At 46.2% G+C, this 13,580-nt stretch overlaps 1 protein-coding gene across 10 annotated transcripts in view; it reads left to right on the top strand.

The window, feature by feature from the left end:
- Window positions 1-13,580, top strand: part of Ccdc149 (coiled-coil domain containing 149) — a 95,685-nt gene that overhangs the window by 24,318 nt on the left and 57,787 nt on the right. For all 10 annotated transcript variants that reach the window (XM_042285991.2, XM_042285989.2, XM_015995024.3 and 7 more), the window contains exons 2-3: window positions 9,520-9,681; window positions 12,592-12,630. In XM_042285991.2, coding sequence (XP_042141925.1) covers window positions 9,622-9,681; window positions 12,592-12,630 — 99 coding nt within the window. In that variant the 5' untranslated portion in view covers window positions 9,520-9,621. The remainder of the gene's footprint in view (window positions 1-9,519; window positions 9,682-12,591; window positions 12,631-13,580) is intronic.

Genomic DNA, 13,580 nt, shown 5'->3' with positions numbered 1-13,580 from the left:
AGCTTTTGAAGTCAGCCTGACTAACACGTGCCAAGGGTTCTGCCACTCAACCCTGAAGAGCTGAATTGAATCTTTCTCCCGTGTGGAGATGGCCAGAAAATTCCCTCTTCTAGTCTGTGTGTGACTGTTGCATAATATAGTATGAAAATGGATCCGTGCACAGGGTCCTTACACAGGCTGTCCTTGAATCCAGTGTGCCTGAGGAGCCCACTCCCTCAGCAACCTGGATGGGACTGGGAGAGCCTCCGCAGCTGCCTGGGTGATGGTAGTGCCGCCTCCTGAACATTTGATCTCTCTAACCAACTGGAGTCGCACACTCCACTGGCAGGCAGCGTCTTGGCTCCAGGCAAGGTCAGATTATCCTCACACTGGTGACAGCAGCATCACTCTGGGGAGGCAGTGAGTTTGACAAAAATGTGCTGTCTTCAGCAAAGGAAGAGGGATGCCCTGGCTCACTGTGGCCAGCAGAAGGATAGGCAGTCTCCTTCCCTGGCATTCTTCCTCATCTCTTACAGGCCCGAAGGAAGGAGGAGGAGGAGGGGGCGGGAGTGGAGGTGAGATGGTGGGAGGGAAGGGAAGCGGTAAGGAGAGAAGGATTGAGACAGATCTGCAGGCACACCTCGTTATTCACCACTTCAGTTAACCAAGACTGTCAGGGAATTTCACATACCTCCCAGCTATTGCGGTTCACGTTATAAACTTTTCCAATTACCTGAAATCTCACTTAACTTAAATTCCAGCACATGTCCCGGGGGCTTTCAGATCATCAAAGTTTGCCTGTTGAAAGTATCCCAGGGAGGGGGGGGGATGTGATGGTGAGTCTGAAGAAGATGGATCATAAAAACAGTCGTCTTCCAGGATGGCATTAGAATCCTTAAGCCACTGGCTTAGGATGGCCGGGTTGTTAGCTGGAAGTTAGAGAGGCGAACACCAACAGAGCAAAGGGCCCACGCGCTGGGAGATGCGCCCGTGGAGGATGGGCGTAGGTGGGCAGGACGGGCTTGGACCTAAGGCTTGAGGGAGGCACAGGGGAGGCTGGGATTCTACAGGCAGAGACTTCAGTAACAGGCAGGGTAGTGTGGCTGCCCCGCATGGTGTTTTACTCTGAATGTCCAGCCCATGTCTTTAAGAAGTTAAGGACGTGTATGTGTCTCTCTAAGGGACAGTCCTGGGTGCCCGTTTGGCAAATGTGCAGGGCTTAGAAGGACACACGTGGGGAAGGGACTGTGTTAAGGGCCAAAAGGTCAAAACGCTAATCCTGTTGTGATGACTGTAAGGAATTCGCCCACCTTCTCTCCATGGATACACTGTTGCTTGCAGAACTGGGACATGAAAATCTTCACCAGTACGTAGCCTCTTGACCTTGCAGTGTGAAACTGTCATCTACAAAGTTCACATTCCAGAATAGAACAATCGTGTTACAAAACATTCTTATAAAATAATTCCCCCAAATCCCTAGTTTGTGATTTGTGCTGGGCAGCATTTGTAGCCATGTTTGGGCCATGGGTTGGACACAGCTGTTAGAGATTTCGGCAGAATATCAAATTGATGACTGTCTCACTAAAATATGTAAATTAACACTAAATGTATACATCTGCATATCAATGTATGTGTACATTCACTTACTGGGGACGGAAGTTACATCTCTATTCGTTAGTATGTTCTGGGCTCTCACTGTAGGCTAGAGCCTGTGCTTGTCTTTGGGGATTCGATACTGTATGGGAAAGGCCTGGTAGCAGAGGCCAGGGGCCTAGATTAGGCAGCTGGGCAGGCACTGTGTTGCAGCATGTGCATGCGTGGCGTGCGCATGCTTGCACACACCCCATCCGATCCCACTTCATTTCTCATCGAGGTGCAGTCAGAGTTCTGTGCAGCCACCAGGAGGCCACTCTTCCTCCACGGGGAGGGTAAGAGGCTTTCGGGACAGGACTCTTTCCCCAGCACTGAAGAGCAGCTGCAGTCACGTGAGAGGTAGGCTATAGCCAAATACTGAGGGGCTTTAACATTCAGAGTTTTGTTTTGTTTTATATTTTAGTGTTTCTTCTTCTTTTTCTTCTTTCTTCCTTTTTTTTTTTCTTTCTTTTTTTGGAATGGTAGGCGGGCCATCAAGATGGCTTTGTGGGTAAAGTTGCTTGCTGTAAAGACTGATGATCTAGCTTGATCCCTGGGTCCTACATGGTAGAAGGAGGCAGCCGAACATTGTCCCCTGATGTGTGCCCAATCTCTCTTTCTCTAAATAGATGAAATGAGTGAATGATTAATTAAAAAAAAAAAAAGAGTGGTAGGGCCTGATTTAGGCTTTTCAAAGGCTGTGGACTGGGCAGGTAGGGAATGCAGAAGAGGCTGTGGTAAGAGTCTGCCCAGACATCACAGGGCAGAGCCACGCACAAGTTTCAGAACAAAGAGGTGGCTTTTTGGAGGTGGAGAAGGTGTGTTGATTGTTGAGTGATGTTTACGCAGTGCTTCTTGTTGGGTAGGAAGGAGGGGTGACTGAAGGGAGATGGGGCGGGGGGAAAGAGGGCACTAACAACAGAATGGAAAAGAGAGGGTGACCTGGTGTGGTCAGCTTCCCATAACTGTGGTAAATACTTATCAAGAGAGAGATAAACAAGAGAGTAAGTATCTTCTCAAGAGAGAAGGGTCTTGGCATTTTAAAGACTGTATCCATGGCCAGTTGCCCGCATTGTTTTTCAGCTTTAGGATGATGATAGTGGGGAGTAGGTTGGAACAAAGCTGCTCACCTCATGGCCGGGACTCAAAAGAGAGAGAAGAGCATCTTACCCTACACTGTCGATTCAACTGTATGTTCCCATGACCCAAGACCTCCCATGAGGCCCTGCCTCTAAAAGGATCCACAGCCTTCTAATATTACTAAGCCAGAAAGGAAACAGATGGGTCCTTGGGGGGACATTTAACATCCAAACTACAGCTCTAGGGGACAAAGTACCTCCAAGCAGAGTGAGTTTTCAGCTAACAAATTTGGGGACTATCCCGGCTCTTGACCCTCAGCTCTGTGTGCTATCCTCTGTCTGTGAGGCTTTCTTGGGGTAGCAGGCATGCTCGTGCAGGGTGGAGGAAAACCAGCTGGATTCCTTCACTAAAAATCATAAAGAACCAAGAGTCACTCTTTGGTGGAAAGGGTCACTTGGCAGACATCCTCCCCTGACACTGAGCTACCTCCTCTCTCGGCCGCAGTTAGCCAGTCGTAAAGCTGTCCAAATCCTAATGTAGTATGTCAGATAGTCGTTTAATTATTATGGTCTTCCTTGTAGCAATTATGATTTGCTTTATTGCAGATAACAGGGAATGGGTAGATAAAAGCCACTCAATAGCCCAAACTGTGGGATTGGGTTCTTAAGGTGACGAGTACGACTACCTTCACTTGTGGGCGTGAATTAACATCACATATGAGTTACGAGTTCAGCTTCAAAAAAGTAATTGAAATGCAATTCAAAAGAAATCTATTTTTGAGTGGATAATAAAAATATTTCACGATATCTAGTATACATGCCAGAAACGGGGCATATTTTACGGAGTTCATTCCATTCGCTTTTCCTGGATTGCCTGGTCTACTTGGTGGATGGCATTTTCCTCTCTCCAGCTGGTAGGTATATGCCCACCTGCAGCTGGAGGAGTCCCAACAGCCCACAACTGTCATCGGGTGACACATGTTTCTGCATCTGATCAATAGCAGCTCAGAGGTCAATGAAAATAAAAGGGATTGCTGGCAAATAGCCATCATTTATTTTTCAGCCTTTAATCATGAGCCATGAGAAAGTTCCAGAACCTTAGCAATGTTCAGAAATGGTCAGTAAAATGGATCTTCCCTGAGTTGGCCATTTTCTCAATTCCCAGTATTCATGTCTCTTTCTCAGAGCTCCTTTATTGGGAGACTATTGTCATTGGCCAGTCTGTCTACCATAGGACTGTGGACAAGAGCCCTGCAGATAGAAAAGATTCGAACACTTGGAGCTCAGCTCACCCTTTTGGCAATTTCTGACCCAAACTCTCCTGTAATGATACCTGGTGGTGGGTGCCCTGGGCCTTGCCCTCAGTGTCTACAGTTCCCTTCATACCTCCCCTCCCCCTAATCTAAGTCTCTTCTCACTAGCCAAGTCTACAAGTGCCAATATTCTTCTAGTACATTCCTATGTTAGAGTGTCTATCTCTGTGACCCCCCACCAGAGTATCCTAATTTCTGAGTACAGGTAACAGTGCAACCCTACCATCTCTTCTTACCTTTGCAATCATTAGATGATTGACTTCTTTGGGCTCAGAATCTTCCATTCCAAAAAAGGGGTTAATCTTACTGCCTGTTACAGAGGCCAACCACGGGGAACAAATACAGCACCCAGCATAGAATGGAAAATGGTGAGCTTGCCATAGTGGTGGCTACTGTTACTAATACAATAAAAAAAAAGTTCTTATTGCTTCTAGGAATACTGGACACACGGCAAACATTCAACAACCAATGTCTTTGCTCCTTCTCCTTTCTTGAAAATAAATTGAGTGTCTCCTGTTTTGAAACTGGAAAGAGGGTGAAAAATCCACCATTCCTATTCCATCTGTGAACTTGGCCAACAGAGTTATTACTTGACTAGAGAGCAATAGCAAAGAAATAAGGAGACTAAAGGTGAATCCTCTGGCCCCACCCAAGGGGCTAGAGTGGAGCATTTTCCTGGGTTTGTCCTGCTCACCGCCTTTGTAGTGTGGTGGGGGCAGTCACGTGACTCAATGACCCACCAATATGATCCCTATATCAGGTTCTGTGGCTGAGGCCAATTCCTCGTGTGTCTGGTTGTCTGGGGAACATCCTGTCTAACCATGTTGTATTAGACAAGGCGAAGACAGACCACATTAAGAAATAGCCGAGCCAGAGTGTTCTCCGGAGGCCTGCTGGGCAGATCACACTGCAGAGTGCAACAATGTTGGTGTCCTGAGCCCCATTGTCTTTTCCTCCCACTGTGGGCTGCATCGCAAATTGTGCCCATGCTGTGCAGGCCAATATGATTTCCCCCCTCGGATGACAGGATAGCATTTTTCCCCATGAAAAGATTCTGAATGATCTTCCTCTAGTTAGAGACCCCAGGTTCCTCATTCCTGGGAGAAGAGAGTCTGAACTGCTCAGCCAAATCTGCACCCTTAGACCTCATCTGCCTCTCTACCTTCACCCCAAACAGCCCCCTAGCCAATTTCACCCCTCCACTCACGGTACAACTCCAGTGTCTTTAGGAGGCCCACACCTTTGCTTCCCTACTAGAGCTCTGTTTGCTTCCTGTTGCCTGTCACAGTGACCTCTGACCCCGTAGAAACCTCTGACCCCCTCTCCCTGACCTGCAGGCTCCACATCACATGTCACCCCCTTCCTCCAGTGAACACCTTCACTTCTAAGATTTCCCCACTTGTCTCACCCCAAGCCATCTGAGTGGAAGTCATTGAGATTACAGTTAATGCGTTAGATGTTTCACAAATGCTAACTTTTAAAATGCCAACCCTGGGAAGGTGCTGTCTCCATCTTTATTTGAAAAGCAGGGAGGCTGGGGTGCAGAGTGGTTAACTGGCTGATCACAGAGCTAGGAAGTAGTAACGCTAAGACTGGAGCTCAGATATGCTGGCTTCTTCTGCCGAGACTTCTACCATGACTGTATCCTGTGTGGTTCCTTGGAGGGAAGTTTTTATCTCCTTTAGTATTATCCAGAGTACAGTAGTGAGTAACTAGTAGTTAATAATACATTCTCACATCATCATCATTACATGCCCACTGTTATCGTAACAAAACCTTCAGGCATTATTCTGAATTCATGGTCTTTCTTTTTTTCCCCTTACTTGTCAAGAACTTGAAGTCATTTGCTATCCAGAAAGAGCCTTGAACTTGGAGTGAGACAAATAACCAGTTTGACTAGCTTTGACTAGCCAGCTTTGGATAAGTCACTTCACCATGCTGAGTCTGTTTCCTCATTTGTACACTAAGAAGCCTGGTCTAGGTGATTCAGAGTCAGGGAATCTGTAGAATGGGGGCATTACTGCATATGCCACAAGGTCTGATGAAGTTCTAGATAACATGTGAAGGGTCCATCCATGTGAATAACGTCTATGTACATACATTATTATCTCTTATTCATGCTATATGTGTTATACATGTGCATATAGTAGGATAAAGGAGAAAATTCATACATTGTATCACTTACAGTGTTATATCTTATACATGTATATGTACATGCACATGTATTGATCACCTGCTGTGTACCGTGCATTTTTCTCAGCACTGGGAATCTGGAAAGAATAAGATGAAGTCTCTACTGTCACAGAGGAAATGCTGGAAGTAACCACTCTCTAAGACCAAGCACAGCTCTAGACCAAGTCGTACCACAGAAAGGACAGGAAAATCAGACAAGGCCACTGGCTTAGCTTTTCTCTGTTGCTGTGATGAAATACTCTCACAAAAGCAGCTTAGGGAAGAAAGTGTCAATTCTAGATTGCAGTTCAAGGCATAGTCCATCATGTTGGGGAAATCAAGGCAGGAGGAGCTTCTGCAGTCTGAAAAAGAAGCCAATGAATGCGTCTCTGCTTCTGTGCAGCCTCTCCTGTCCACTGAAACACTCCAGGGTCCCCTGGGTCTTCCCATACCAAGTAAACCTTTGCATCTTAGAAGCGCTGACATTTCGTTCCTGGATCCTCGATGCTGCCTGTGGATGCAGGTGGCTGTCTAAGAAGACAAATCTTCACTCTGTTAGCTCTGCACTCAGATCCACTTTGGGCTGTTTTGTAAGTGAGGCTTCAGCCTAAGGTTTTTCCTGCTGATAAAAACAGATAGTGTTGGCCTAAAGTTTTTAACAATTAGTTCTCTAGACTACAGCCAGCAGAAGAAAGTACGGCTGAGCGATCACTTTCTAGGACCACCCTTTTCTCAGTGTGGCTTCATTTTCTGTACAGACCGCCTCTGCTTTCTTTGAATATATATGTGTGTATGTATGGGTATGTGTATGATGCATATGTATACTATATATATGCTTTTTGTAATAAAAATCCCATCTACCCCAACTCCTCTGTCAGCTCCAGACCCCCCTCCCCCAACATGTCCCCTTCTCATGTTCATGCCTTCATGTCCTCTTTTTTCTCGTTGGTATACCACTGTGTCCAGTTAGCGCTGCCTTGTGGAGTGTTTTTGGATCTGTTGGACTAGCTCCCATGTGGCTAGCCTTAGCTGCGCTGAGCTCATGAATGCCAGGCCAGCCTTCCTGGCACTCCTGCTCCTCCCCATCATCCTGCTCTTTCTGCCCCCTCTGCAGACGTTTCTGATGTTTCCTGAGCCTTGCTTTAGGATGAAACTTTAACTGTCATGTGCTTAGGGGTGAACCTGCAGAACTCAGTGTCTCAAACTCTGGACCACCCTGGCTTATCAAGGCCTCCGTGTCTGGCTTCTACCAGGTTCCACAGAGCCGGAAGCTGGAGTTTTTCTACTGCCTCTCACAGCTTCCAACTTGGACCGTGCCTTGGGAGAGAGATGCTTTTCCTCTTGGATCACTCAAAGGCAGGGAACCTGAATTTCTGCTTTCTCAGTATGAGGTAGACTTTGCCGTCCACTTCATGAGATGGGTGTGCTAGGCAAGCTTAACTGCTGAAATGTCTTGATACGATTGAGATTCTCTTCCCTGAAGTCAAAGACACTGGACATCTTTGGGGCCTCGGGTATGAATCCCGTAAATGGAGTCTTGGTACCACTGACGCCCAAAGCCCCGGCAACTGGGGCGGCTGACTGGGGAAAGACGAGGACAAGGGCGGATGGGTTAAGTGATGGAATGATGCTTTCCCCTGTGAAACCTCAATGCCTCCCTCAGGACACCGCCGTTCAGGGTTTCAAGCCACTCACCTCTGATATTTACTTGTTGGGGACTTGACTCTTGAGAAATCACTGTGGCAACAGGACCACCTTGCGTCACCGCAGACAATGTCAGAGTCTCAGAACCTAGAGCGTTTTAAGGCAGGATTCCAACCTCATTACTGTGGGGAATAAAATTCCACCAAGGTGAAGTGTCCTTTCTCAGAACTCAAATCTGCCTCAGAACGCCTTTTCTTTCCCCTTTGTTTTTGAAACTAAGCAATTACTTTTTTTTTTAAAGGGGAAAAAAACGTGCTAATGCGCAAGACTCTCTTTTTTTCCCCCCTTTCATTTATTTGAAATTGAACTTAACAAAGTCGGTTCTGAGCAAGCACTATATATGAGTAATGCTTTTTGTCCGTAAAGAGCATTGGCTCAAATGGTAGGGGAGTGCCGGTTCTTGCTCTGCTTTGTGCGAGCGCCCACAATGACAAAGCGCTCGTGTCAGGGTGTATAATGAAACTATAAATTGTTTTCATGAATGCTCTGAATTTGGTCTTTTATGGGGAAAATTCAAAAGGTATTTAGTGCCACATTTCACATATGTGAATAACGCCAGGCAGTGTAATATATCCAGTCAAAGTAGAAGCTTCTCCAGGCTCACACGGGCCGCTGTGGTGGGACTGCTGGCTGAGCTTCCTTCCTGGTGCAGGGCAGGAGGGAGACGCAGAGATACAAAATGCCGTTGCTTGAAGGCAGGAGTCCCAGTCAGTGGCCTGGCGGTTGGGGGAATTCAGAGTGTGGCAAAAATACCTACTCTCTGGTGATGGATGGGTGCCTGTGTTTGATCCTAGAAGAGGGTCTACCCATCAGAGCCGAGTTAGTGAACCAATTCTCCAGGGGAAAGCGGCTGCTTGGTTTCATGGGTGGGAATGGCCAAGGTTCAAAGAAATAGTTCTCACAATATTTGGGGTTATTTTTATGATCAACAGCATATGGACTTATCCTCAAAAATTTAGAAAAAAACAGAAAAGCATAAGGAAAAAATTTAAAACTTGAGGAAAATAAATTACTAGCAAGAGATGATTCCTATCAATATTTATAAATTTTTCATTACATATCTTTATGTGTATTACTTTGTGAAATTTTAATAAAATTGTATGTAATATTATATGGATACACACACACACACACACACACACACACACACACACACATACACACACACACATGCCATATTGGATAAATCTGGGATCTAGACATCTATTTATCCTTATATGTAATTTTAAAAATAGTCCTACTTTATTATTATTATGTGCATGTGGATGGTGTGTGTGTGAGAATTGGTTCTCTCCTAGCATTCTGGGCTCAGGTGATCAGATTGAGGCCATCAGCATTTGCTGGCAGGTACTTTGACCCCTAAACCATCTTGCTGGCTTATAGTTCTACCTTTTAACTTATTTGCAATAAATTATTATAGCTGCCCCAGTGTGTGAAAGTTCACAGACAGCTAAGGCTTGGCTCTGTCTTGAGAGAACCACGTATCAGGCAATATGGCGGCCTTTCTGTCCACGTGCTATTGGTTAGTGTCTAAAAGTGTGGGATTCCTAACCACCGAGAAGGAGGGAATGCGGAGCACAGTGCACTGGGGTTGTAGAAGCCCACCTGCCATTTCTGACCAGTGCTCATTTGTTCTACAGTACCTGGTATGTAAACGGAAGCTGGAGAGCAAGAAGGAGGCCCTGCTGATCCTCTCCAAGGAGCTGGACACCTGCCAGCAGGAGAGGGACCAGTACAAACTCATGGCCAATCAGCTGCGAGAACGACACCAGTCGCTGAAGAAGAAGTACCGAGAGCTGATTGTAAGTCTGACACTGGAGAGGCAGCTGGTCCCCTCTCTAAAGATGGGAAAAAGGGATGTGACGATGTGCTCTCTTCAAAAGTGACCCCTTCCCAACAGTTCACCAGGTATATGCCTGTAACCCTAGCTTGGGATGTGGAGGCAGGGGGATCAGGAATTGAAGGCCTTCCTTGGCTACATAGTTGGTTAGAGGCTTGATAACCTGTCACAAGCAAGCAAACAAAAAACCCAAATCAAACCAAACCAAAGTTTATAAGTAGAAATGTGCACACCACGTATTTCCTCTATAGTCTGCTCCACATGTATGTACTTCCAGGCTGCTGGATCTAACACATGTGAAGATGCTCATGTCCACATGTGTTTACTGTGGCTGTTTCCCTATTAGTTTGCTGATGTGAACTTTCCTTGAGATTTTAAAGAGTGTTAATATCTTAAATCTGTGCTAATACAGAGAGGCTGCCAGCTGCATATGCCTGTCTAACTTAACTAAATTAATTGGCATTAAAGAAAATGAGAAACTCGGTTCCCCATGGCCCTGTCACATTCCATGGGCTCAAAACCCACAAGTGGCTGATGGCTGCTGTATGATGAGGGTTGAGGGCTCCCATGGTGGCTGCTGTTCTTTTCTGCCTCGGCATGGAGTTCTGCTGGACGGCATGTGCCACTGCCGTCTAAAATATGCTCTCTTTATCCAGCACTTTGCAGTGAAGGCTTCCTAGACCTTATACCCAGGCTGAAGTCACCTATGTTAGTCAGGGTTCTCCAGAGGAACAGAACTTATAGAATGAATACACATATACATACACATACTCACACACACACATATTGAGAGAGAGAGAGAGAGAGAGAGAGAGAGAGAGAGAGAGAGAGAGAGAGAGAGAGAGAGAGAGAGAGAGAGAGGAGGGGGAGGAGGTTCACTAGAGTGGCTTACAGGCTGTGGTCCAGCTAGTCCAACAATGGCTGTCTACCAAGGGAAGGTCCATGAATCCAGTAGTTGTTCAGTCCACACAGCTGGATGTCTCAGAATCCCAAATAAGTAGGCTCCAATTCCAGTGAAGGAGTGGACTTGGCAGTGGGAGCGAGAACACGAGCAAGCAGGCAAAGAGAGAGCAAGCTTCCTCCATCCAAGTCCTTTATTTAGGCTGCCAACAGAAGGTGTGGTCCAGAGTAAAGGTGGATCTTCTTGCCTCAAAGATCTGCATAAGGAGTGGGCCTTCTCATGTCAAATAATTTTAAAAGAAAAAAAAAAAGTCCCTCCTATGTGTGCCTAGCCACTGGGTTTTAGTTACTTCTAGATGTAGTCAAGTTGACAACAAGAACAGCCATCACATGACCTCTGGAGCCTTGGCATAGTCCTCATGGTAGGGACACATCCATTATAGTTATGACCCTCCCCTTGTTCTGGGTGATTCGGTTTTCTTTGGGGTTCTTATGGATTTTTTGAAGGATGTGAATTAGAAGTAGAGGAACAGTGCAGCTTCACACCCCAGCTTCCTTCCTCTGTCGATGCGGTCCCTCTCCTCGGTCCACACACTGTTGCATGTGTCCCAGACTGGTCTAGAACTCACCATGTGGATCACACTGGCCTTCAACCTGTGGTCTTCATGTGCTCACTACCCAAGTCCTGGGATCGCAGGTGTGTGCCCAGTGTCTACGAAGTGTAGGCTCTGTTATTAACATTTCATCATTTGCCTGGGACCGTTGAACTGTCCTGGAGTAGAAATAGAAATATTCTTCAAGTTCAGATAACTTGGGTAGATATGTGAGTGGTGTCTTTGTAAGAGAACTCACTTATCTGGGTTTGGTGGCACATACCTGTAAGCCCAGCACTTGGCAGGCTGAAGTGGGAGAATGGGAAGTTTGGGGCCAACCTGGGCTACACTGAGAGATGCTGTCTTGTTAAAACTATAATAATAATAATAATAATAATAATAATAATAATAATAATAATAATAATAATAATAAAAGGGTGCTCATTTGGTGAGCATTTGTTCATTCTCTTGAGATAGTTATGTTCCCAAAGGCAAAAAATGGGAGAAGGACTCAACTTTTATAAGTCAAAATTCCCAGTAGAACTAAAAATTCCCAGTATTATTTATCTGAGCAAGTCAGATTTCCCTCCCTTGATTATTCTGCCCATAAGTAATATGCAGGTGTGTGTGCATATGTGCATATAATGTGTGTGTTTGTATATGTGCATGTGTGTATTTATTTATGAGTGTAATTATATGTCCCTGTGTGTTCTTCTGCATGTGTGTTTACTTGTATGTGTGTATGTGTGTGTAAATGTATGTATGTGTGTGCCTGTGTGTATGTGTGCATGTTTATGTGTATATGTGTGTTTGTGCATGTGTGTACATGTGCACATGTGTGTGCATATGCAACATGTTTATGTGTGTATGCCTGTGTATATATGTATGCATTTGTATGTGTGTACATATGTATTTGTACATGTGTGTGCCTGTATATGTATGTATGAATGCTTGTATATGTACATATGAATGCATGTTTATGTGTGTATACATGTGTGTGCATGTGTGTGCATGTGTTTATCTGTGTGCATGTCAGTCACTATTCTTTTTATTCGATTTCAAAGAACTTCAAACAAATGAAACACTATTTCAGTTTATGTTCTGCTCAAAAGTAATTTTGACCCATCTAGATTTCCCTTTTAGAAACATCATTTTGGAAAATCCATGTTTGGTCTTGATTGGAGCCGATTCTCTGGGGTCCCCTATCAAGTGGTAGTTATTTTTAAAGAGTTGCCGAGCTTGTCCTCACCTTACTAGCTCCATGGCTGATGGGGGTTGGTCTGAATTTAGAGTCACGGTTTGGTCCAACTGAGGGCTGATTCTGTGGTGAGTCCGGGTTTATTCGTAGGAAGTGAAATTTCGTATTTGTTTCCTCGCAGGACGGAGACCCATCTCTTCCCCCTGAAAAGAGGAAGCAGGTAAGGATTCTTCTCCGCAACTCACATCGGGGTGACTGTTACCTTGACACAGCTCTAAGAATTGGGAATCCCCAACTGTCTAGAGAAAACTTCCTGGAATCTTTTAAGATGTTGGGGGATGTGGCTGTAAGAGGGACCAGGAGACGCAGAGGGATACTGAGCACAGAGGGGTACTGAGCACAGAGGGACACTGAGCACAGAGGGGTACTGAGCACAGAGGGGTACTGAGCACAGAGGGGTACTGAGCACAGAGGGGTACTAAGCACAGAGGGGCACTGAGCACAGAGGGACACTGAGCACAGAGGGATACTGAGCACAGAGGGGTACTGAGCACAGAGGGGTACTGAGCACAGAGGGGTACTAAGCACAGAGGGGCACTGAGCACAGGGGGATACTGAGCACAGAGGGGCACTGAGCACAGACGGATACTGAGCACAGAGGGGTACTGAGCACAGAGGGGTACTGAGCACAGAGGGATACTGAGCACAGAGGGGCACTGAGCACAGAGGGGCACTGAGCACAGAGGGGCACTGAGCACAGAGGGGTACTGAGCACAGAGGGGCACTGAGCACAGACGGATACTGAGCACAGAGGGGTACTGAGCACAGAGGGATACTGAGCACAGAGGGGTACTGAGCACAGATGGGTACTGAGCACAGATGGATACTGAGCACAGATGGGTACTGAGCACAGACGGATACTGAGCACAGAGGAGTACTGAGCACAAAGGGACACTGAGCACAGAGGGGTACTGAGCACAGATGGGTACTGAGCACTACCCAACAAGGTGTGGGAGACACCAGCTGACTGAACCCGGGGCCTCTGGGAAGCTTCCCTTGGGAAGCTGGGGCCTGGGTGCTCAGTGGAGGAGGCTGCTGCCCAGCTGTGAGCTCTTCCCCTTCAGACTTAAACACGTCTTCCATCAAAGCTCCCAAGCTGTCTTCTTAGTT

The sequence above is a fragment of the Peromyscus maniculatus genome, chromosome 10 (assembly GCF_049852395.1).
Source record: "Peromyscus maniculatus bairdii isolate BWxNUB_F1_BW_parent chromosome 10, HU_Pman_BW_mat_3.1, whole genome shotgun sequence".
Classification (NCBI taxonomy): Eukaryota; Metazoa; Chordata; class Mammalia; order Rodentia; family Cricetidae; genus Peromyscus; species Peromyscus maniculatus.
Note: the sequence above shows the minus strand (reverse complement) of the source record. Positions and strands in the feature narration are given on the sequence as shown.